Source organism: Vipera berus, assembly GCF_964194415.1.
Source record: "Vipera berus genome assembly, chromosome: Z".
Classification (NCBI taxonomy): domain Eukaryota; kingdom Metazoa; phylum Chordata; class Lepidosauria; order Squamata; family Viperidae; genus Vipera; species Vipera berus.
The window spans coordinates 124,442,354-124,468,919 of record NC_138205.1 but is presented as its reverse complement, the minus strand read 5'-3'; the positions used below and the strand labels follow the sequence as shown (position 1 = coordinate 124,468,919).

General features: G+C 39.3%; 1 protein-coding gene across 1 annotated transcript in view; it reads left to right on the top strand.

The window, feature by feature from the left end:
* Positions 1-25,913, top strand: part of ACTR3B (actin related protein 3B) — a 49,557-nt gene extending 23,644 nt beyond the window's left edge. The window contains 7 exon segments of the mRNA XM_081343575.1: positions 2,862-3,005; positions 4,526-4,699; positions 6,376-6,450; positions 6,454-6,468; positions 18,818-18,943; positions 20,815-20,898; positions 24,640-25,913. Coding sequence (XP_081199701.1) covers positions 2,862-3,005; positions 4,526-4,699; positions 6,376-6,450; positions 6,454-6,468; positions 18,818-18,943; positions 20,815-20,898; positions 24,640-24,867 — 846 coding nt within the window. The 3' untranslated portion in view covers positions 24,868-25,913.
* The last annotated feature ends 653 nt before the right edge of the window (positions 25,914-26,566 follow it).

Below are 26,566 nucleotides of genomic sequence, written 5' to 3'. Positions count from 1 at the left end.
TTTCAATGCATTCTTATGTTATACAAATTTATTCTATTTAAAATCTTAATAGTTCACCAATTATTGAGAAAATATCTGTTGTCTCCTTCCAAATTCTGTAATATACCGGTAAGTCAGTTCTAATAGCTAACTTTCCTTTCCTTTAAAGGTCTAAAAGTTAAGTATAAAATCAATATGTATCTTTTAAAGATTCCCGTAGCCTATTAAGAAAAATTTTAGCTCTATCATTACAGCAAATATATTCTCTTTATCATCTTAGTAGTTCATCAGTTTTTAAAATAATATATTTTATTATATCATTGCAAATTCTATAATATAATTCAAAGTTATTTTCTAATAGCTAATCTATTTCATTATATAGTAATTATCATGTCTGAAATACATACATATTCCATTTGTCATCCTTACAGTTCATCTATAGTTAACAAAGTATGTTTTATTGTTTATAGCTAATTTTCATTCCCTTAAAAATCTAGATCCTAAATATAGACTCAGTTTATATCTTTTAACAGTTCTCCTTGGCCTGTTGAAAGAAAAAATTAAGCTTTTTTATTGCAAATCCCAACACTTACAACAGAAAAAGAAGAAAAGTTCATTTCCCCCCCTAAATCTAATTCTAGCTTTCTTCTTGTGCCAGGCAGGCTTCCATATCATTGCCTATAGCTTCTCAAATGTGTCTCCCTTTCTTCCTACTCACGTTGTTTGAATCCAGGGAGACCACCCAGTTACCAATTTTTCATAGAGAGTGACCCCTTTGTAGTCATTAAATTTTCGTTCCAGTAAATTCAATCTCCATGTTTGGCGTAGTGCAGTTGTCATTAATTCAATCTGGTCTTCTTCTTCTTTCAAATCCATCTGGCTTAGGTAAGAGGTCATGTCTGGTGTTATAGTTATTGTTTGGTTGGTTGAAGTCTTGATGTACTGTATTTGAAGGCCTTTGGTATCCTCCATCTTAGTATTGCTTTCTTCAGCTTCTGTTGCTTGTTGGATTGTAGGTTTTATAGTTGAAACAATGTTTGGGCATCAAGGCTCTCAGTAGATTGCACTTGTTGTACTTTAAAGTCCCCTGTTTTGTTGTTAAATTCCTCATCCTCTGTTCGTTTTTGGATTGTCAGTTTATCAATTGAAGTAAGAGTCTCATTTGGTGAGTTTGTGCTGTCAGATTTGTCTTTAAGTCTGGCTTTTATTTCTGCAGTCATTGCCAAAATTGTATCAAGTATGAGTTTATAATCAAGTGGTGGAATATATTCTTCCATTTCTTTAGTATTTTACAGATGGGCCTTTAGTGGAGGCTATTTTAATAAAAGTCAATAAATGTCCACTTTCACTATTCCTAAAAGTTGTTTTCTGTGCCAGGTGTTCCCAATGTTTATCTTTAAAGATAATGTCAAAGACAAATCTCTAAGACAAATCTCAGAGTAAAAAAAAAGGTTTATTTGCTATACCAGGTTTTGCCACAAGATGTCCTTAATAGCATGTATTTGCATCCTTTTGCAAACTAATATAATATAAGTCTTTTATCCAATTAATTTATTTTTAGTAGTAAATAGGGTAGTAGGTCCTTGTAAAAATAAGCAATAAAAACTTTTTAGTGGCCCCAGAATTTCAGAGGTAGAAATAAGGTTGCTTAGTTATTTAGTTTAGTCATTTGATTTCTTTTGAGGCTTTAAGGTTGTAAATCCCCAAGTAAGCAGTCGCCATTCTTTCAAGAAGGGGAGAAAAGATTTTCAAGAAAGTCCCACAGGAAAGTAATTAGGGAAGTAAGGAGGGTAAGGTCTCACCCAAATCCTCCAGATTGCTTCGTTGTGCTTGGTAGTAATTTTGGCTTTCGGCAAGTAACGGCTTAGTGATTGGCTATGTTAATGGCCGATCTCTTCTTCTTCGGGCCAGAGAAGTAACTCTGGGTCAAACGGAGGGCTGCCACCCTTCCGCGATTGCAGAGAGAGACTCCTCACGGTGGTCGCCCCTGCAGGGCAACTTTTAACTCTTTGCAGGGTCCTCCGAGGGAGAAAGACCGGACGGTGGTGGGAGAGCTTCTCCCAGAACGTCCTCCAGAGCTGTGCGCGCAAACCAGAAGCCTATTCTATTCTATTCTATTCTATTCTATTCTATTCTATTCTATTCTATTCTATTCTATTCTATTCTATTCTATTCTATTCTATTCTATTCTATTCTATTCTATTCTATTCTATTATTCTATTCTATTCTATTCTATTCTATTCTATTCTATTCTATTCTATTCTATTCTATTCTATTCTATTCTATTCTATTCTATTCTATTCTATTCTATTCTATTCTTGCAAGGTGGTGTGCCATCTTGACTTTTTCCCCTCTTTAAAGCTCTATTAAGTAATATAGATAGTTTTGACTTATAACCATTCATTTAGATTTAGATTTAGATTAGTGACCATTTGAAGCTACAGGAGTGCTGAAAAAAGTGACTTACAACCAGTGCTCATACTTAGAACTGTTGCAGCATCTCCATGATTAACTGACCAAAACCTGGGCACTCGGCATGTATTTTCGATGTATTGCCATGTCCTGAGGTCACATGCTCACCATTTGCAACCTTCCCACCTAATGAAGCAAGCTACGTTCACTTAACAGCTGCATGATTCACTTAACAACTGCAGCGATTCACTTAACAACCATGGCAAAAATGTTATAAAATGAGGCACAATTCACTTAACAACAAGTGAATTGTTAAGCAACATTTGCTTAACAATGGAAATTCTGGTTCCAACTGTGGTTGTAAATCAAGGACTACTGTAACTGATTGAAAAGCGGGATGCCCCAGATTCTGAACTGCTTATACTGTTGGACATCTAAAGCTGAGTAACTTTCTCCCCCCCCTTCGGAAGGCAGAAGGTTATGTAATTGGCAGCTGCATCAAGCACATCCCCATCGCAGGAAGAGACATCACGTATTTTATTCAGCAACTCCTAAGGGAAAGGGAGATGGGGATCCCTCCAGAGCAATCCTTGGAAACAGCAAAGGCTATAAAGGTAAGTACTTATTTCTATTTCTCTGGAATGTAAAGTGTGCTCCCCATGGTTTCTGGATACCCCATTTATTTTAAAATGATGGTACAAGGGACTTGTAAAACATTCTGTCACAGAATACCTCAATCCCAGAATAGGTTCCTCCAGCCTCAAAACAGATTGTTTTTCACAGAAGCGTTCCAACAATTAGTTACAACGCTTCCAAAATCCTTGGAATAGCCTGATTAGGAACTGGGATCCTTGTGAAGGCTGCCTTTGTAGATAAGGAAATGCGTAGTGTTTCTAGTAGTTAAGGCTAGAAATCTGGAGACAAGTCCTAGTCCTGCCCTAGGCATGGAAGCTGGCAAGGTTGTTAAGGAATTTGTTGTGCAGAGGTCTCCTTGTGCTACCAAAGAGTTGCACAGACAAGGAAGGGTACTGAGAGCAGTAAGAGTCACACACAGGAGTACACTGAGTTGTAAAAGCAAAAAGTATTTTACTTTGAGGTGGTGTAAAAACAAAAATGCACAGTCAAAAATAAACAGTCCAAGTCATACACAATAGCAACAGTCCAAGGAATAATCCAAACTACAAAGTCTTCTTACTGGTCCAGAGGTCAATACACAGTTCAGGTTACAACAGTAGTAAACCAACAGCAGAGCAAAAACTAATAGTAGAGATCAGTGAATTCAGAGAGAGAAAGAAGCTACGTTACTAGCTCCCTCTTATGGTCATGAGAACACTTACACACCCATTGGCCAATTAACTTCTTAAAGACATAGCATTATGGTTAATATATTTTCAACCCAACATTGTAGGCTAGCACCATATGCCTAACAAAGGTGTCTTTGGGCCAGCCAGTCTCTTTCAGCCCAACCCACCTTGTAAGTTTGTTGTGGGAAACGAGGAGGAAGGAGTATTAGGTATCTCTGCCACCTTGAATTATTTTTAAAAATAGTAAAGGTAGAATAAAATAATAATAATAAAAAACTTTTAAGGTAGTTGGACTTCAACTCCTGGCACATTGGTGAATGAACGTAAATGTCAGCCTCACTAGATGGACTTGACCAAGAAATCAAAACTAAAACTACACTGATTGAGACTGGATATAATAACAGAATCTTGCAAGTCTGATTGAGCTGTAAGCCCTCCCTGTAATTTGGTGAATAAGGGAGAATTTGCCTGATCCACTTCTGAATGTTATGTGGATGTTCTTGGCTTAAAAAGTGCTCTATTTCTTCTTTTGCCTGCAAGTCCTGCATGACGCAATTGCCGTGTGGTTTTAGGAAAAGAGCGACAGCAGTTTGAAGGGGTAGCCTTGCAATGCAAAATATTGCCCAACCCCATTAAGTCAACGTAGCTCACCAGTTCTCTGATCATTTTTTTTTACTCATGGCTTTTAGGTCCTGATAATAAACATTTTTTTTCTCAACATTGTACAATATAGGACCACCAAATGAGCAGAATGCAGAATCACGTATGAAATTAATCTTACCTTCTTTCATCCAGTGAAACAATTTCCTTCTTTATTTTATCGTTTGCAGGAAAAGTACTGTTACATTTGTCCTGACATAGTAAAAGAATTTGCAAAGTATGATGTTGATCCCCACAAATGGATTAAGCAATACACAGGGATTAATGCCATCAATAAAAACACATTTACGATAGATGTCGGCTATGAAAGATTCCTTGGGCCAGAGGTTTTCTTTCATCCAGAGGTAAGAGACAAGATTGCTATAGTAGAAGTCATTGCAGTAGTAGTAGTAGTAGTAGTAGTAGTTGCAAGGGTGGTAATAAGAAAGCAGGAAGGCAGGCATGAGGCAGGCAGGAAGGAAAGAAGGCAATGGTACTCATGGATGTAAGGCACCATCTTATGGCCAAATTATTTTCTAGCAGTGTTAGAAAATACACAACTTCCACTTGATATAGATTAGTCATTCTCAACCTTAGTAAGTTTAACATGTGTGGACTTCAATTGAAGGGAGGCTGTCTGGGGAATTCTGGGTGTTGAAGTCCACCCATTCTAAAGTTCCCAAAATTGAAAAACGTTGTGTTAGGTATTTTTTTGTTTGTTTTTGACATGAAGTTCATTCTGGACAGAAGGCCGTTCATCTCTTTTGGCCACCTCTTCTTTGACCAGCAGAATTAATGGCTATGGTTAAGATCCACATGTAGTGTGGCCATATCCTTTATCATCCAACCCAGGCCTTTTGTGTGGGGAAAGGTGAAAAACTAGCTGGGGATGAAGGCTCAAGGGAAACAGACGTGGAAGGCTTATGGGTTAGCTGCTGTGGGGAAGAAGGGGGCATCTGGCTAGCAGCCTTGCAAGGGAAGAATAGTGGAGTATGCCTGGGGCTGATTTTGCATTCACAAAGTACTGGCCTTGCTAAACAACTGTTACTAACAATCCTACGTCACTAAGAAATGAAAAATCCAGGACAAACACTAAAGCAGATGGAATGCTAGGATAACAAGCATAAACTGAGATGATCCAAGAAAACCAGAATGATTGGTCACCTTGTCCGTGAGAAACTCTTTTTAAGAAGAGATTGGACCACTATTTGTCTGAAACGGTATAGGGTTCCCTCCTTCAGCATAGGATTGGACTAGAAGACCTCCAAGGTCCCTTCCAACTGTGTTATTCTGTTAAATTTAAAGTGTAAGAGCTGTTATTGACAAATTCAGCTGGCTTTGTTTTTCAGGAGCTCTGATGATGTAAGTCCTTAGAACAGAACAGAAAGTGGATGAACTTGTCAATTTTTTAACCCAGCAATGGGAGAAATAAATGATGCTTCCTTGCCCAGACTATGTGAAATCCAGAGAAGGTTCCCCCCCCCACCTTTGACAGTTCCTTGTTATTGGTTGCATGTCACTTCTCTTGCTCACCTACAACAGATCTTGTTAGCTCCCAAGGAAGGACTTATGACAAGAATTGGGACTAGAATGTCTGCCACTATGTGATGATATTGTTAAATGAGTTGCACCTGATTTTGTGACCTTTTTGCCATAGTTCTTAAACGAATCACATGGTTACAAAGCGAATTCGCTTCCCCCATTGACATTGCTTGTCAGAAGCTTACTGGCAAAGTCACCAATTGCAATCATATGACACCAGGATGCTGCAACCATTGTACATATATGTGTCAGAGTTTTGATCACATGACAGTGAGGATGCTGTGACGGTCGTAAGCACAAGGACCAGTCATAAGTCACATTTTTCAGCTGCAGCATAGCTTCAAACAGCATTAAAGCAATGGCCATAGTACGAGAATTACCTGCATGCTTTTTTCAGCTGTTATAACTTCAGCTGTTATATGTTTAAACCAATTTTCATAATTCCAGTGCTTTCTATATGTGCATTATTTGATTATCTGTCTCTCTTATTTATTTTTAGTTTGCCAATCCAGATTTTATAGACTCTATTTCGAATGTTGTGGATGAAGTTATACAGAACTGTCCCATTGATGTTTGACGTCCTTTGTATAAGGTACATAGAGAGACAGAATTATTAAATGACATTTAGGTGAAATTTAAAGTCTCACACCATGTGCGTCTGCCTGCTGGTTTGATTAGTAGCTTGTAGATAGAGGGATAAACAGAAATAGATTACGATCTTGAAAACATACTTTTGGTAAAAACTGCTTTTATTTTCCGTGTTATTCCAACACTGAACATTTCTGAACATTATTAGGTGTCCAGCTATGGATTCAGCTTTTCTCATGCTTTTACAGTTCATCAATACTTGGAGAAGTAGACAAAAATCACACATTTATTTTTTATTTGTTTTATTATTCTTAACAAATTTGGAGCCTGCCCATTTCACTGACAAGGTAATTTTACCTTGATGGTTCCTGGTTTATGGTCCAAGGGGCACTGATAACCCACAAAATACGACAGTTGATCATTGATGTAGGCAAAAATGAAATGAGATATTATAAAAATATTTAAGTGGCTCTAGTTGCTGGAGACTTTTGGTAGCCTCATAATTCTAAAAATATTATGAGGTTTACTGATCTCATGAAATTTCAGCTATTAAAAAATAAACTTTTAATAATTAAACCCATGCATATGTTTGTCAAGTCGAATAGAATAGAATTAGAAAAGAACAGAACAAAATAGAATAAAATATTTTATTTGGTCAAGTGCAATTAGACACACAAGGAATTTGTCTTACATACCTTTATCTTTATTTCTTTTATTTTTATTAAAAAAACCCTTGTAGGGATAAACATATTTAAAATGGTAATGTAATTTAGCAGGAAAAGATTCATTTAAATTTCCTTGCCTGCGATCTGTGCATTCTCGGCTAGTTCATTTCTTAGCCATCCTAGCACCCTTAAGTTAAATTGGTGTGATTAAACATTAGTTGGCATTTTCACACAAGCAAGGAGGTACATATTTCATTTAAGTTGTGCCTTGATGGATGCTGCCAATCAGAAACTATGACAGTCCTAGAATTACAAGGAAGTGCCTTGAAGGCCTTCTTAGACTATTTTTATATTAAGTTAGGATAATTAGCTCCATTGTGGATCATTTTATACTTACTTATATTGAATTGTATTTATCTTTTGCTTGATCACTTACATCCCAACAGGTTAACATTCTCTTTTTCCCTATGTCTCTCTTAAAGACATATAATAACTCTATTTTTTAGCTTTTATTAGCTTCATTTTTTTCCTTTTTAAATGGGCTGCTGAACCATTAGGATCAGCTGAGAGTCTTTTAATTAGATGCATGATGTTAATTATCAAGTTCATTTATGAAGAAATAGTAGTTCTGTCTGTTATATTTGGATCCTTTGTCTTCATTCTTTTCTTCTAATGGCTTATCAGTGGGGTGTACAAAAGATGCCAAGGATAGAGATAGTCTTGAGGAAGGCAATCCATGACTACTATGTAAATATCTACTTAGCCCAGGTAGAGAGGGTGAGATAAACACTCAAGATTGCCCTGTCTTGATTCTCTTTAGTATGAAGAGGAGAAAGAATCTTAGACAGGCTTTAAGATTCTGCTATTATATTTTGTGTCAACACAGTTCAAATATGTTTTTTTGTGATGTCTCTTTCCTGACCTGGGAAGAGAAAACGTTTTGTAATGGAATGCATGGATAATCTTGGGGAAAAGGGGGAAGATATGCTGGCCAAAAAACAAGGTCATCATTTTCAAAGGCCTTTATAGCGTGGTATCTGAAGAATTGCCTTTCCCCAATGGTATTAACCGCCCCACTCATTCCAACAGAAAGGGCCTACTGTGGATTTGGAAGACTCTAAAAACTTGGCTGTGCTGCTTGGTCTGGGCCCTGATACAATGGGATTGGCTGACAGAGTAGATATGATTCTCACCTCCAGACTGCCCATCATTTTATTTATTTATTTATTTATTTGTTTGTTTGTTTTATATACCGCCCTTCTCCCGAAGGACTCGGGGCGGTGTACAGAGCAAGGTAAGTATACAGTAAAGCAATAGTAAAACAAGTGAAACCCCAAAATCTATCAGGCCAGGCCGGCTTGCTGGAATAGGTAGGTTGGTCCTTAACTTTTAATCTTTTTATTAGAATTTTATTTTTTTTAGTACTTTCAAACTTTTTGCTATGCAGTGATAGCTTAGAGCAGCGATGGCGAACCTTTTAGAGACCGAGTGCCCAAACTGCAACCCAAAAGCCACTTATTTGTCACAAAGTGCCAGGGCTGCATCAGCATTGTGGTGCCCTCAGGGGCGGCGGGGGGGCGTGGCTGCAGTGGTCAGGGCAGACTGGGTGAGCCTGGCTGGGGCCAGTCCCTCGCCATCCCTGGGGCATCCCCGGATGGGCAACACCGCTTGCTTGCTCATTTCCTGCCCTGTCGCTTCCAAACTCCATATGCTCACTACTCTGGCGAACTCTGCTGGGGCAACGGTGCGCGTGCCCATAGAGGGCTCTGAGTGCTGCCTCTGGCACGTGTGCCATAGGTTTGCCACCACTGGCTTAGAGCACAACTGCTTTGAAAGCGGGTAGCAGCCAATGCTGGCTTTATTTCCATAGGAGTTTGTTTGCTTCTTGTCAATAAACTGTTCCTGAGAACTCGGCACTCGTCTCGGTTGCTTGATTTTCCTGCTCTCCGGATGGGGCCTGAGACTCATCGTATTCAATGCATTTTGACATAAAAATTTTGTCCCAGTACTCATTGTTCATTTGGTGCCGTTTGGGTCTGTTTAGTTTGTTTGGTACACACAAGCTTGAACTTGTGTTGGCTGCTTGTGACTCACTACATTATTCCTTATGGGAAAAAAATGTTTGGTACTCATCATTTTTAGTATTCATTGTGCTTCCTGGAACCAATTAACGATGATACCATTATATTGTAAGCTGAAGGAAGAGGCAGTCAAGCTATTCTCCAAAGGACCTGAGGCAGGACAAGAAGCAATGGAAACTAATCAGTGAGAGAAGCAACCTAGAACTAAGGAGGAATTTCCTGACAGTTAGAACAATTTATCAGTGGAACAACCTGCCTCCAGAAGTTATGAATGCTCCAACACTGGAGGCTTTCAAGAGGAGACTGGACAACCATTTGTCTGAAATGGCATAGGGCAGTGATGGCAAACCTTTTAGAGACCGAGTGCCCAAACTGCAACCCAAAACCCACTTATGTATCATCGGGTGCCGGGTGGGCGTGGCCCATTGGGTGGTTGTGGCCCATTGGGTGGACGTGGCTGTGGTGGTAATGGCAGACTGGGTGAGACTAAAAAGTTCAATCAATCAATTCCAACTTTGCGAGATTTTTTTTCCCCACAAGAAGTTGAAATTGATTGATTGATTGAACCATCCCTTTTTTTGCACAAGGGGGTGGAGACCTAAAGTGAAAAGGTTTTATAAAACTAGAGTACTCTGGTTTGCGCGTGCGGCGCTTTTGGACGCACAAGAAGAGCTCTCTCCCTGCCGTCCAATCCTTCTTCATTGGAGGACCCTGGAAAGGGTCGAAAGTCGCCCTGGAAGGGTATACACCACAAGGAGGCCCTCCTGTGATCATGGAAGGGTGGCAGCCCTTTGCTTGAATCTGGAGCAGCTCCTTTTGGCCCAAAGAAGAAGAGACCGGCCATCAAGATGGCCGATCATTAAGCCGTTCCCTGCCAAAAGCACTACCTAGCACAACGAAGCAATCTGGAGGACCTGGGTGAGACCTTACCTTTCTTATTCCCTTAACTGCCTGCCTGTGGGACTTTTCTGAAAATTTTCTCCCCGTTTTTTTTTTTGAAAAAACGGCATTTGTATACTTGGGGAATAACATTTTAAGCCTTAAAGTGTGGAATGAAAAAAACCATCTGATTAAGCAAAGAAATTAAGCAATCTTATTTCTACTCATTAAAAAGCTCCTATTTTTGTGGGGATCTACTATCCTATTTTCTGTTTAAGATGTGAATTAAGGAGAAAAGAATGAACTAATTATATTAATTTGGAAAAAAAGAACTTTACAACTTATTCTATATGCTATTGATGACATCTTGTGGCTAAACCTGGAATTGCAAGTAAACCTTTTGCTTATTGTGAGAGCTGACTGAATAACAGAGCTGTCCTTGATACTATCTTCAAAGATAAGTGTGGGAACACCTGGCACTGAAAACCACTTTTAGGAGCACTGGAGGTGGAAAATTATTGACTCTTATTAAAATAGCCCCCATGGAAGACTTAGCTGTAAACACCAACGAAATGGATGACTATATCCCACCACTTAACTACAAATTGATATTGGACATAATCTTGGCTATAACTGAGCAAATTAAAGCCAAATTGCATGATAAACCTGACAACTTACAGCCACTAAACCAAACTTTGACCTTAAATGATGAACTGACAATTCAAAAACAAATAGAAGAAGTGGAAATTAACATCAAAATAGGAGACTTCAAAGAGCAACAAACGCAGCCTACAGTGAACCTTGAAGTCCAAACTCCAACTTCAACTACAAAACTTACAACTCAAAAAACAACACCCGAAGAAAGCAACATTAAGAGTGAAGATATCAAAGGCCTTCAAATACAGTATGTTGAGGATTCAGCTAATCAAACGATAACAACATTAGCTACTACTTTCTACCTAACCCAGATGGAAATGAAAGAAGAAAAAGATCAGACTGAATTAATGACAATTATATTACATCAAACATCAAAAACTGAGCTATTAAAGCAATATTTCAATGATTATAAAGGGGACACCAGCTTGGCAAAACTGTCATTTGGATGGTCTCCTCAGATTCAAATAAGAGATAGAGGAAGAAAGGGAGACACATTTAAAAATTCAAAGGCATTCAAAGATGGAAGCCTGATTGGCACAAAAGGAAGGCGAGAGTTAGACTTAAAAATTTAGACTTATCTCTTTTTTGGGATTTGCAAGGACAGAGCTTAAAAAATCTCTTTTGATGGAATAAGGGGAATCTTAAAAAATAAAAAGGTAAAGGTAAAGTTTCCCCCGCACATGCGTGCTAGTCGTTTCCGACTCTAGGGGCCGGTGCTCATCTCCGTTTCAAAGCCGAAGAGCCAGCGCTTGTCCGAGGACATCTCCGTGGTCATGTGGCCGGCATGACTAGACGCCAAAGGCGCACGGAACGCTGTTACCTTCCCACCGTAGTGGTCCCTATTTTTCTATTTGCATTTTTACATGCTTTTGAACTGCTAGGTTGGCAGAAGCTGGGACGAGTAACAGGCGCTCACTCTGCTACGCGGCACTCGGGATTCGACCCGCCAAACTGCCGACCTTCCGATCGACAAGCTCAGCGTCCTAACCCACTGAGCCACCGCGTCCCTACTTAAAAAATAGATATATATAAACTGATTTTACATTTAGGTTTTAGATCTTTAAAGGAAAACAAAATTAAGCTTTTAGAATAAAATTTTGAACTATACTATAGAATTTAGAATCTTATAACAAAAGATAGTATTTTAATAATTGTTGAACGGTTAAGACAAAAAACATTTTTCTAATTGGTGATTTGTTAAGATGAAAACTAGACTTTACTGGTAAATCATAAGAATGTTTTGTAATGAACAATGTAAGTTTTGTAGACAAGAGAATTATTCTTTATTGAAATAGGGAATTGTGGGTTACCCCAAAATTAAGCTTTCTTCTGTATATTATAGGCTACTTTAAAGTATTTTATTGCAAGTAGGTAAAACTTAAAAACAGGATTTTGTTATGTATTAATGAAATTATATTGAAAATTTTGTTAATTGACTAGGTTACAGCTAGAAATGTATTAACTTGATTACTTTGACTATGTGAAAACTAAGGGAATCAGAGAGGGAATCTTTATTGATGTATCCTGAACTACTTACAAACAACTTGTGATTTGTTACTTTTGATTACCCAACCACCATATTGTTTCACAAATTCATGTATATGTAAATATTAAAAACCAATAAAACTTGTAATAAAAATAATAATAAAAAAAGGTTTTATAAAACTCAGCTAAAGGCCTAGGACTGGGGTGACGGTGCGCGTGCCCACAGACAGGGCTCTGTGTGCCACCTTTGGCATGCATGCCATAGGTTCGCCACCATGGGTATAGGGTTTCCTGCCTAAGCAGGGGGTTGGACTAGAAGACCTCCAAGGGTCCCTTCCAACTCTGTCATTCTGTTATTCTGTTAGATGGGTGGAATTGAAATTTAATAAATAAATTAAATAAAATTAAATAAATAAACAACCAGTCAAGAGGGGGAGGTGCCCTCAGTGGCTTAATGGCCACAGATGGGAAGGATCCACCTTCACTTACTTATAATTGGATCAAGAAGCTAAAAGAGGCTATGGGAAATTTGCACCTTTAGACTTGCAAGATTCTATTAATGTAACCCTACAATAAAGTAGGATTGGTCTTTCTTGTTGTGTCAGAAATTCAGAAATCTCCTCTTTCTTTCTAGAGATACCTCTGGTAGAATCTCATTTATTATGTTTCTAAGAGTTAAGGAAACATCACTTCTTTTAATTCCACTACTGCTTTTTTTCCTTGAGAAGCACATCATGTGCAATTTTCTTTTTCATGAATTTATTCTGTAGATTTTGTTAATGTCCAAAGTTTTCTCTACTTCCCACTGAAGATAAGTGTTGAGCACGTTTTCCATTTCTCTTTCGAGACTTTCTTTCACCCAATCCTTAGGTACCCCGCTAAAGTTCTTGTTACTATTCTATTTCACTATTTCCAGTTTAGCTTCCAATATATTTGGAATAGAAATTTAATAAATAAACAAAATATTTAGCATTTTCAATTTCTCTGAATTAATGATGTCTTCTTGTATCCTGCCTACAGATCTTTTTCATTTCTTTATCCTGGTGTTCTAACTTGGCCATTCAGCTGTCCTATTTATCAATAAAGTGACCTTTAAGAGAATCCAATTTTCTTTCAAAATCTTGTTTTAATTATACCCACAATTTCTTTTCATGAAAAAGCAATGGAACAAGGTACAGTTAGTCCTTGATCTATATCAGTCATAAGTCATTTATTTTTTAGTGTGGTTGTAACTTTAAATGGTCACTAAATGGATGGTTGTAAGCCAAGGACTAGGTAAAGGTAAAGGTTCCCCCGCACATGCGTGCTAGTCGTTTCCGACTCTAGGGGCCGGTGCTCATCTCCGTTTCAAAGCCGAAGAGCCAGCGCTTGTCCGAGGACGTCTCCGTGGTCATGTGGCCGGCATGACTAGACGCCAAAGGCGCACGGAACGCTCCAGTATACAGTTAAGAGTAAGATTTAAAAAATGATACATAAATATAATATATAAATTCCAGATAATAGTGTGAGAAAAAAGATATAATGAAAATCCTTAAAAGAAGACTACAGTCTTGTTCTAAGCATTCAGTTCTTAAAAGTTTTTTTAAAAATACTGCTGTTTATACTAAAACCCAAACTCTGTCTGCCTATCTTAATTTAAATTTAATTTCAAAATAGAAAACACCCAAGTAGTTATTTCTTATCTTGGAGCCCCCTCTTGTGGCAAGAAAACAATCTCATAAAGTTCATAATTTTTTTAAAAAAAGTTTGATCAAATAATTACACATGAAACAAAGCTGTTTGCATTAGGAATATAACCTGGTGGCAGGAAATACAATAGAAATAAGATAAATAGAATCACAATAAAAATAAATTGTTTTCAGATTAGTAAAATAATTATTAGTAAAATTGTATTGAAAATGGCATTTCTTGATCAATCTGTGATGCTTGTTGAGCTAGAAAGAGTAAAATAAAATATAAGAAATATTTCCTATGCTAAAAATTTCCTAGCTATATTGATCAAATATACTGTAATTTGCTACTGTCCATGTCCCTCCTATAGGCAAATATATAATTTTAAAACTATTATTTAAAAAAATGTTAAACTCTCGGAACACTGGAAAAAAGGAGTCAGTTGTAAAAATGTATAGGGCTGGCCTTCTGAAACATAAATGTACAAATTCCAAAATTGAAGATTAAAGCTCAAATGTTCAAAAGGTAGCTAATGAAAAAACCCCAAGTTAGTAGATTATTGAGTGAAGTATTCTTTAGTAAAAAGAGTTCACTGACTCTCATTCATCACTATCTGCTGGAAATCCATAGATGACATTTGGAGCAGGCTATAAATCACTCTGAAGATTTTATAGTGTTAACAATAGAAGTGAATATTTGTTGTTCATGGTTGAGCTTTGGCGTCCCTGGTGTTCTCTGAATTTGCAGACGTTTCATTACCCAGTTTACTAACATCGTCATTGCTACTGAGTGTGGGGTTTGCTCCTGTACTTGATTATGTTACCTAGTTCGGTAATGAAATGGCTGCAAGAAAACAACCAAGCTCAGACAGCACATGTTTATACTAGTGTTTTGGGGTCATCTTCTTTGGAATAATATCCAGTTTTTCTCTTGGGTATCTTGACCTTTAATCATAATCAAGAATGAAAAAGAGAAACTGGAAATAATTTGTCCACTGAAGAATACCGCTTTTTGATTTCATGAATGAAGCAATACCGTTTTGCAGTAGAAGTTGTCTTAAAATACCTTTATAAAAGGAATTTCAAATGAAAACCCTTTTTGTATACCTTACATTGGTATTTACTACTGTTTTCTAGCCATAACATATTTGTGGATTAATTAGTTTTGTTGTACCATACACAATATAGGCATTTCTAGTTAACATTAGTACCTACTTTATTACCCTTTTCTTATTATTAACTGCTGAGCAAACTTTTCTCCATGAATATGGATGGATCATCCAAAAGTTTCATTTAGTCTTCTGACCTTCAGTTTTTTTAGTACATTATTATTCAAATTATTTTTACCCCAGGTGCTACAGTTCAATGTAGAAGTTATGGAGATTATCTTCTGCATCAAAATTCATCAGTTTCCCATATTCCATCATCAACTGGGTTTATAAGTGCTGTAGTAAATTCTCTAATTCTCTTCTCCAATGTTTAGGCATATCTTATTAAACATTCTAGATTTATTTGCTATTAAGGTAAAAGTAAAGGTTCCCCCGCACATGCGTGCTAGTCGTTTCCAACTCTAGGGGCCGGTGCTCATCTCTGTTTCAAAGCTGAAGAGCCAGCGCTTGTCCGAGGACGTCTCCGTGGTCATGTGGCCGGCATGACTAGACGCCAAAGGCGCACGGAACGCTGTTACCTTCCCACCGTAGTGGTTCCTATTTTTCTACTTGCATTTTTACGTGCTTTCGAACTGCTAGGTTGGCAGAAGCTGGTAGGAGTAACAGGCACTCACTCTGTTATGGGGCACTCGGGATTCGACCCGCCAAACTGCCGACCTTTCTGATCGACAAGCTCAGTGTCCTAACCCACTGAGCCACTGTGTCTCTTTAATTGCTATTAGCTAGCAGACATTTTCTACATTCCTTGACTTATGACCACAATTGGAACCAGAATTTCTGCTGTTAAATCATGCCCAATTTTGTGATCTTTTTACCATGGTTGCTAAGTGAATCACTGCTGGCATTAAATGAATTGCCCAGTGTTTTAAATGAATACGACCTCCCCCATTGACTTTGCTTGTCAGAAGGCGGCTGGGAAAGTTACAGATGGTGATCATGTAACCCTGGGATGCTGCAGCCTTTGTACATACAGTACATGCCAATTGCCAAGCACCCGAATTTGTTCGTGTGACTGTGGGGAAGTTGCAACAGTCGTAAATGTGAGGACCGGTTGTAAGTAACGTGTTTTTGGTCATGGTCTAAGGTTCATGAGCAGAGGACTGCCTGTATTGCTTTGGTTGAGGTGAAGGAATTAATAAAGGCTAATTCTCATTAGCCTTTCTAGTCGTTTGAAAGAAGTAAACCAACCATTTTCTCAAAATCCATATCAGTTTAATTAGCCCTCATTATTGCAATCTGCCATGTGAGGGAAAAGGATTGGGCCTTAAGTCTATTTAACATACTAAATAATATATAACTGTGTACCCTTCTATAGACTAAGGTAAATTATGAGGTGAGATAAGATGTCTATGACCTTTTCAGTTATGGAAATTTGGAATTCTTTGTTCTGAAATATCTGATTAATTTTCACCCTATCTTCAAAAGCCCACTTAAGATCTTATAGTGTATTGGTTTAGACTACTGTTTCTTAACTTGATAAGTTTAAGACGTGTGGGCTTCAACTCCCACAAGCTGGCTGGGGAATTCTGGGAGTTGAAGTCCACCCATCTTAAAGTAGCCAAATTGAGAAACACTGATCCATGCTTAAATTAATTCGTTCCTTCTCCAACCTAGCTGCTGCTTTCTTTCACTTCTAATTCAATTCATTTTGTAATGGAGATCCTTATTTTAAGCTATATCTTGAATACTAAGAGAGTTACCTAACACATAGTTGGAAAATTGTGATCAAAATAATTTTGAGATACTTGGGAATGGGCAGCTGTTGCTCAGCTGCAGTAAGAAGGCTGTACTTGAGAGCAAATTTGCTGAGATTAACAGGAGTTAACTTTTGCTCCTAATGGTGGCCATTTATATGTTTTCATTGCCTTTGCTGTAGATTAGAATTTGATAAAAATGTTTTAAATCAGGCATGTTCAACCTGTTGCCCACAGACAGCTAGTAATATAGCCCAAGATATGTATACTGATTGAAACTTAACATTAAGAAAACCAAGATCATGGCATCCAGCCCTCTCAATTCCTGGCAAATAGATGGGGAAGAAATGGAGGTAGTGACAGATTGTATTTTCCTGGGCTCCAAGATCACTGCAGACGGGGACTGCAGCCAAGAAATTAAAAGACGCTTGCTCCTGGGGAGGAAAACCATGGCAAATCTAGACAGCACACTAAAAAGTAGTGACATCACCTTGCCAACAAAAGTGCGTATAGTCAAGGCTATGGTCTTCCCAGTTGCAATCTATGGCAGTGAAAGTTGGACCATAAAAAAGGCTGAGCGCCAAAGAATTGAGGCCTTTGAACTATGGTGCTGGAGAAGACTCCTGCGAGTCCCTTGGACTGCAAGGTGATCAAACCGGTCAGTCCTAGAGGAGATCAACCCTGACTGCTCTTTAGAAGGCCAAATCCTGAAGTTGAAACTCAAATACTTTGGCCACCTAATGAGAAGGAAGGACTCACTGGAGAAGAGCCTAATGCTGGGAAAGGTTGAGGGCAAGAGAAGAAGGGGACGACAGAGAATGAGGTGGCTGGATGGAGTCACTGAAGCAGTGGGCGTGAGCTTAAATGGACTCCATAAGATGGTAGAGGACAGGAAGGCCTGGAGGAACGTTGTCCATGGGGTCGCGATGGGTCGGACACGACTTCGCAACTAACAAGAACAATAATGTATACTGAAAAAGAATTGTCTTGGGCTGCATAATTAATATATAATATAATTACTGTATATAAGTCACATCCTAATGTTAAGTTAGGTATAGTTTATAGTAAAATATAGTTAACGTATATAAATCACATAATTATATGATTGTATGATTTATATACAGTAACTATATTATATATTTTATATGCGGCCCAAGATCATTCCTCTTCAATGCAGCCCAGGCAAGCCAAAAGTAAGTGGACACTCAATGTGAAGGTAGATGCGTCTGTGGAGCATCTGTGTCAAAAAATGGCATCTTTGCACTAGAAACATTTATAAGTGAAATGCTTGTGAAAATCTGATTGCACTTTGTGCGGTGATGATAGCCACCAACTTAGTTTTTTTTATCTCCATGCAGAATGACCATCAGTAGATCTGTCATGTCATACAGGAAGTCCTTCATTTACCGCTGGTCACTTAGTGATCATTGGTAGTTACTATAGACCCCCCCAAACGATACTTATGACTCGATTTTGAAATTATGATGGCCGCAGCCGCATATACACTCACTCCCTGTGGTCATGTGATCACATTTTGGAGACTTGACAACCGTCTCATTTTTACAGCTGGTTCCTGTCGTCTGTGGTCACATGATTGTGGCTTTCAATGTTTTTTGCTGGTTTCCCACGTTTGTTTCAGTTTTCAGCAAAAACTGCCCTTGGGGTAAAATGGATTCACTTAAAGGCCATGGCATTTGCTTAACAACCACCACAAAAATGTCAGGCCTAATCATGTAGTGACCCACTTAATGACTGCAATACCTTCCAAACATAATTCCAGGCTCAGTAATGGTTGTAAGTTGAGAACTATCAGTATGGCTGTACCTGACCTATCACATTTGTGTCCTGCTGTTCCGCAAGGAACAGTCTCTGTCTCTCTGCAAATGGCGGAGGAGGACTGGGAGCCGCAGGAGAAGGCTAAAAGAGCCGCATGCAGCTCCTGAGCTGTGAGTTGCCGACCCGTGGCCTAGAGATAAGATCTATAGATCTGATTGTTTTAAAAAAAGGGTTGGTTGTATTGTCTAAAGCCCAAAAATGTTTCTTTGTCATCTAGAATGTGGTACTTTCAGGAGGATCTACAATGTTTAGAGATTTTGGTCGTCGTTTACAGAGGGACTTGAAAAGAGTAGTAGATGCTCGACTAAAAATCAGTGAAGAACTCAGTGGTGGTCGAATAAAGGTAAATTGATTTTATTTCCCATTAAATGCCTGAACAAGCAAAGGGAGAGGCCCTGAACTGATTAGCAAGGCCTGTAAATCAGATGTCATTTTAACATGCTAATTGCATTTATTCAGGCCAGTATGCTGCTCTGAGATGATTGACAAAGAACATTATGTTGTTTATATGATGATAGTCAGCTGAATTCTTCAGGTTTAAAGAAATGTCCAACATCCAGAAAATGCTAGAACATTTTCAGCTCATCTTACTATTTTGTAACAAAAGTGAGATTTTCGGCAGTCAAAGGTCTGGTTGCAAAAATTTAGTTCAAAGGATTTCATTCTGGTTATTAGGAGTGAAGCAGAGGATCAATGAGAGTCATTTCGGTGTAGCAGTTAGGGCATCAGTCTAACAGGTGGGAGACTGTGAGTTCTAGTTCTGTCTTAGAGGCAAAGCCACTCTTTCTCAGGCTTAGGAAGAAGGCAGTGGCAAATCACTTCTGAAAATCTTGCCAAGAAAACTGAGGAACTTTATCCAGCTAGTTGCCAGGAGTCAAGACAAGAAGGGAAAAAAGAAAGAAAAAGAAAGAAACAGAAAGATCTAAAGTTAAGGAAGGAAGGGAAGAAAGGAAGGGAACAGAAAGAAAAAGAAAGGAAAGAAAGAAAAAGAAAGGAAAGAAAAAAGAAAGAGAAAGAAAAAGAAAGAAAGAAAGAAAAAGAAAGAAAGAAAGAAAAAAAAAAGAAAAAAAAGAGGATCAATATTTTCTCTTTGCTGGACCATATATATCCAAGCTGTAATTGTAGCAACAGTGTAAAAAGAAATAGCAGAACTCACAATATTTTAGGCGGGTGCCATTCTTCTTCTTTTTTTTAATCCCATTTATATCCCGGCCTTCTCCGAAGACTCAGGGCGGCTTACAAGCTTAGCAATAGCCTTCATTCTATGTATATGCCTGCTTATTAGGGCTTTCAACCCCCCCCCCCAAGTGGCATTATTACAAAGTCAGCTTAATTGCCCCCAACAATCTGGGTCCTCATTTTACCTACCTCGGAAGGATGGAAGGCTGAGTCAACCTTGAGCCTGGTGGGATGCGAACCTGCACTAATTGCAGGCAGCTGGTGTTACTTAAGGAGGCATTAGCCCACTGCTCCACCAAGGCCATTCTTTCTAGTAGAAGGATAAAGTCTTTTGCATTAGGAATGGAGAGCTCAAATCTTGGGTATTTAAGGTGAGATTTAAGGTGCTGGTACTTACCTTTAAAGTCCTACATGGCTTAGGCCCGGGATATTTGCAGGACTGTCTGCTACTGGGGACGACTTCCCATCGCCCAGTGCGCTCACATAGAGAGGGCCTCTTCAGGGTGCCGTTGGCCAGACAATGTTGGCTGGCAACCCCCAGGGGGAGGGCCTTCTCTGTGGGAGCACCAGCCCTTTGGAACCAACTCCCCCTTGAGCTTCGGATGGCCCCGGACCTCCGGTCCTTTCGCCGCAACCTCAAAACTTTTTTCTTCCATCAGGCTGACCTGGATTGATGATGGGGTTTTTAAATATGTTTTAATTTTTAACTGTGTAGTCAATTTATTTTGGGGCTGTTATTTAATTCTTTTTTAATTTTTGTATTGTTGTTTTTTATTGTTAGCCACCCTGAGTCCTTCGGGAGATAGGGCGGCATATAAGTCCCAAAAATAAAATAAATAAATTGGGCCATAGAGATTTTCAACCCCCATTGCTGGAATCTGAGTCAGCTTTATTAATTCCGCACAGATGGTTATTCAGAATCTCTTCTCCCATAATAACTCATTAAACACAGTGTGCTGTTCCAACTGGTAGGCCTGGTTAACTCAGCCTGTGTTGTGTTCTGATAATATTCTGTTTTTGTTTTGTGTTTTGCAGCCCAAACCTGTGGAAGTTCAAGTGATCAGTCATCACATGCAGCGTTATGCCGTCTGGTTTGGCGGATCTATGCTTGCGTCGACGGTATGTCTTTTATTAAATCAGCTGGTCCTAGGAAAAAACCAGGATATTAAGCATGTATACCGTATAAAGTTGCAAGTGATTTATTTATATGAAATTATTATTTATATGAAAGAGCCTAAATAATTTTTGAACTCTTACTAACTGCTGCAGCTATCCTAAGAATTTGATTACATTTTTTGACATTTTGGAGAAACATTGAATTTATTAACTTAATAATATAGGTTTAAAAAAAACAGGAAGAAACAATGCAGCACCCAGGAAAATCCCAAAAGAAGATAATACATTGTACAATGTTTCATATATTCTAGTTCAAAACCATTACTAGTTTACAGTTCAGAAGAAATGATTATACCAAAATGTATCTTGTATTCCATTCAGCTGCAAAATGATTGTTTTATATACATTATTTAAGATAATACTTTTTCCAAATTTATTTTAGTCTCAGACAAAAATTCTACTTATTCTGTACTGAGCAAAAAGATAACTGACATGCTTTAAATAAAAAAAGATGATCTGTTCGATTCCTAGGCAAGAAATTGGCTTCTTTATTGTTCCCACCAGCAAATAAACTCACTGTTTTTCCCATTGATGGTCAGACTTACACCTTGCATTACTGTAATAAGATCAATATGGAGAGAACAAATGTTAGGCAAAATCTGGGGTGGGGGGGAAATTACATTTCTCAGTTAAAAAAAGACCCAGGGACTTCTAAAGATATCTGATTAGATTCATCTAAATCCAAAGAACATACAGGTAATTCTCACAACTGGTTGCTTAATCACCATTCAGTGTACCTCCCCAGGGCTACCTATGACTCATTTTCAGGGCTACAATGATCACATCACATGATCTGCATGTTGGGCACTTGGCAACCTGCTCAAATTGCAGCTTTGTGCAGTGTCTCACAGTCACTTAACTGTGATTAGTGACTTTTTTGGCCAGTTTCTGATGTTTTACTTCCAATTTTCAGCAAAAAAAAGCCTGTTGGAGAAAACATTTGTTTAATGATCATGGCGTTTACTTAATGATTGCAGTGTTTCCTTAAAAGAAAGGTCATAACTCTGGATCTCATCATGTGATGCCTTGGCTTACAACCACAATCTTATAATTCCGGACTCATAAATTGAGGATTTCTTGCAGGATACAGACTCAGATGATCTGCATTTAAGAAGTAGTCCTAAACATCTGAAGATGTTTGCAATTGGCAATTACTGCTTTCAAAGCCCAGGACCACATAAATAGAATAGCCCAAAGCAAACAGTTTGGTAGAGAGAAGTTCTCTGAGGATGGGCTACAGCAGGAGTCTGAAAGCTTGGAAGACTAAATCTCTGGTTCCAATGACTGATCCAGATTGGTTCCTTCAGCATTAACCTGGGACACGTATATTTGCCTTTGTTCCCCAGCATCTCTGCTTCAAATTCCACTATTTGAGGGGCTGCCACGAAGAAGGGAGTCAAACTATTTTCCAAAGCACCAGAAGGCAAGACAAGGAACAATGGATGGAAACTAATCAAGGAGAGAAGCAACCAAGAACTAAGGAGAAACTTCCTAACAGTGAGGACAATTAACCAGTGGAACAGCTTGCCTTCAGAGGTTATGGATGCTCCATCATTGAGGTTTTTAAGAAGAGATTGGACAGCCATCTATCTGAAATGGTATAGGGTCTCCTGCTTGAGCAGTGGGTTGGACTAGAAGACCTCTAATGCCCCTTCCAGCTCTAATCTGATTGAGTGAACCTTCTCCAGCCTTGAGTCTTGGCTAACTGCTCAGTGTACTGAATTGCTTTCATAGAACACTTTTTACAATTCTGTAGTCCAGTTCACGAAAATTCAGATAGGTTTTCAGCCTCTAATTTGGAATAGCCCCGAGCCAATTCCGAGACTTCCAAGTTCAGAACCAGCTCTTTCTGGTGGTAACTTAACAGAAGCAAAATAGTAAGTCAGATAGGACTTTTGACAAATAGAACATAGTTCTTTATTGGTAAACTGTGACTGGACGCACAAGGAATTTGTCTCCAGTGCATAAGCTCTCATGTACATACAAGCAAGAAGTGATAAATCATGATCATAGTCATAAAATACAATCATCATAAATCATAAGATACAATATTCAGGGGTGGTCATAGGATGCTAAATAAACAACATAAATCATAATAGGATACTAAATAAAAGCAATCAACATAAAATATAAGATACATACAACAGAGCTATAGTCATAAGATGCTAAAGAAATAGGTAATAGGAAAGATGAGAAGGATAATAGTAATACAGCTATATTACATGGTTTGACATCCCAGGGCATAAGACAGTGTTGTGGGAATTACCGTATATACTTGAGTATAAGCCGAATTTTTCAGCCCACTTTTTGGGCTGAAAAATTCCACTTCGGCTTATACTCCAGTCAACAAAAAAAACTTACCGAGGACTTGTGCGCGGCTGAGGCTTTGGTGCTTCCGGGATCGCGCGCACCTCTCCCAAGCCACCGCCGTCCGGAGACCTGCCGAAGTTTGGGGAGGTTTGGGGAGGTGCGCGCGCAAACCTCCCCAAACGTCGGCAGGTCTCCGGACCTCCGCGCCCTGCCTGCCTGCTTCTTTCCGCTGCGGAACGAAGCAGCCTGCCTTCGGCTGCGGAAAGAAGCAGGCAGGCTGCTTCTTTCTGCAGCGGAACGAAGCAGCCTGCCTGCTTCTTTCCGCTGGCAGGCTGCTTCTTTCCGCAGTGGAAAGAAGCAGGCAGGCTGCTTCTTTCCGCAGCGGAAAGAAGCAGGCAGGCAGGGCGCAGAGGTCCGGAGACCTGCCGACGTTTGGGGAGGTTTGGGGAGGTGCGCGCGCACCTCCCCAAACCTCCCCAAACTTCGGCAGGTCTCCGGACGGCGACGGCTTGGGAGAGGTGCGCGCGATCCTGGAAGCACCGAAGCCTCGGCCGCGCGCAAGTCCTTGGTAAGCTCCGGGCGGTCACTTGCTTCGCGTCTCCTGAGGGAAGGGGGGGCGACTGGAGTGGGCGTGTTTCCTCGCCTGCTGGGCGCCGCGATTTGCCCGGGGAACGCGCGGGCCCCGAATGGCAGCGTGGAGCGAGGAAGCGGACAGCCAGGGCTTCCCCGAGAGCCGCGGCCACACAGGGTATTCCTGTGTATTCAGGCTTGCAAAATGGCGGATTGAGCCTCTGCTGGCGGCAGAGGCTTGCAGAGCGCGGATCCAGCCTCCGCCGGCGGCGGAGGCTTGCAGAACGGCGGATCGGCTTATACTCGACTCAACAACTTTTCCCAGTTTTTGGGGGTGAAATTGGGGGTCTCGGCTTATACTCGAGTCGGCTTATACTCAAGTATATACGGTAATTGTTTAGCAGAGTGATGGCATGGGAGATAAACCATCATTTTATTTTGAGAAATCATGGTGTAAGAGTAGACTTCAGCAAGTTTTCATGCATGTAGTCACTTTGCATTGTAGTATAACATCTGCTAGAAATGGAACAAAACCTTTCTGTATTGCTTTAAATTTCTGTTCCTTGTCCAAAGGGCTTTTGGTAAAAAATATCTTAAGTATATGTGTCTCTTTCTTTCAAAATTAACTGCCATTCTATCTTTGCCCTGTGAGGTGAATTCCTGCTATTTCCAAGGGAGATAAATGCACTGTGAAGGTGATCATGTACCACCAATTTTTCTTCTGGACTGGTTCATTTGCTTGATCGTACTTTTTCACATGCGGCAGCTTCTGATCTATCCTTAATAATTTTTTTTCTCAGCCAGAGTTCTTCGAAGTGTGTCACACCAAGAAAGCCTACGAGGAATATGGTCCTGGCATTTGCCGTCACAATCCTGTTTTTGGAATTATGTCATAAGATTCACAGTGCAGCATCATTACGGTTCAGCATCCTGGTGCAGCTCTGGGGTTTGATGGCGAACTTTCTGCTGACGAGGAGAGAGACTTGGTGCAAATATCAAAATTCGGTGTGGTGTGGATGCTTCCCTGCCTAGAATATGCATTAGAATCAGGGACTTCAAAGCAATGGACTGGCTAGAACTCAATGGAGAAAAATGACTCAACTTGATTGTTAAATTAACTCCTTTCTGTAAGTTAGCTTCTAGTATATAACATTTGCTTTCCTAGAAAGGGTGAAAGCAGAAACTGTTTAGATCAGTGTTTCTCAACCTTAGCAATTTTAAGATGTGTGGACTACAACTTCCCATGCTGGCTGGAGAATTTTGGGACTTGTGGTCCAGACATCTTAAAAGTTGCCAGGGTAGAGAAACAATAGCCTAGATCAGGGGGTCTTCAAACTTGTTCCTTTTATGACTTGTGGACTTCAACTCCCAGAATCCCACAGCCAGGCATGCTAGCTGAGGAATTCTGGGAGTTGAAGTCCACAAGTCATAAAAGGGACAAGTTTGAAGACCCCTGGCCTAGATGAACAGAGATCCAGATAAGAACCCAAAATGTGATTTTGTTCCCCCTGAATCTGACATTGGCTTTAACCTTATATTGCAGTGTTTCTTGACCTTGACAACTTTAAGCTGGGTGGACATCAACTCCCTGAATTCTTGCCTGTTATAGTGAATTTGGCAAGGGGAAAGCTTAGCCATTGTAAAATTGGTGTCTTGTTTCATTAAAAAAGTATCCCACATTTGCAATATACAAAGGTTTTGAAAGTTTTACACTCATGATTATGTTTGTGGTTGTTTTTTCTGCATAAGAGTACAAGTATCATAATGCCCAATTTGTGAAAGTGATCTGAGTGTTTAGGTGAGGCCTATGATATCATGTTAACAAGCCACCCAGTGTTATTTGAGAGTGAGATGAGCAGCTTATAAATATAATAATGAGTCTTCCTTACCATTAGTACAAAACCTAAGTTCATTTTTGAGGATGTTATGGGGTTTTTTAATGGCAATGTTTATATTGGGCTGAACATGTTCTGCTTCTGGAATTAATTTGTACGATTTATTACTGCTATTTATTTGATTTTGGGGGTTATTGTTTTAAAAAGTTTTAAAAATGGGAATTGATTCTCTTGGTGAAATAAAAACAGTTAATGTGTTCACAAACAACTGTACTTGTTATATTCTATCTTGTTAAGGCCCTTTTCTCCATTTAAAATATTTTGCTATAAAGTGGGGCTAATTTCTCAATATATTCTTGGAGAAGATATAATGTGATTTTTTTCTTATTATTTTCAGGAAGAACCAAATGCAGCTGAGTCAAGAGTTAACCCAGTGCTGACTTTTTTTTTAAAAAATTAGTGATTAAAATTGTGGCTGGAAAGCAGTCATTTTGCCAATGAAGTTTGGCAGGATATTAAAGAGATAGTCTACCAGTGGTGGGATTCAGCCGGTTCGCACCACTTCGGCAGAACCAGTAGTTAATTTTTTGTTGCCTACGCCCAGAATGGACTTCCGGAAGCAGCATCCACACAGAGAACCGGTTGTTCACATATTTAAATCCCACCACTGTAGTCTGGGTGTTGTGAAAGGGAATTGTGCTTTGCCCACACCTGCTGTGAGTGAACATTTGCTAGCACTCGTTCACCACATTTGTACAAACAACAGGTTCAGTGACCCAGTTTTTCCCCTCTGCTTAGCAAATTCTGCTAAAAGATTATTCCAATTTCTGGTCTTGGGCAGTTCAAAGCAGACAGAATCTTTTGTCCCTGGATTCTTTAGTGGAATCCATTTTTAT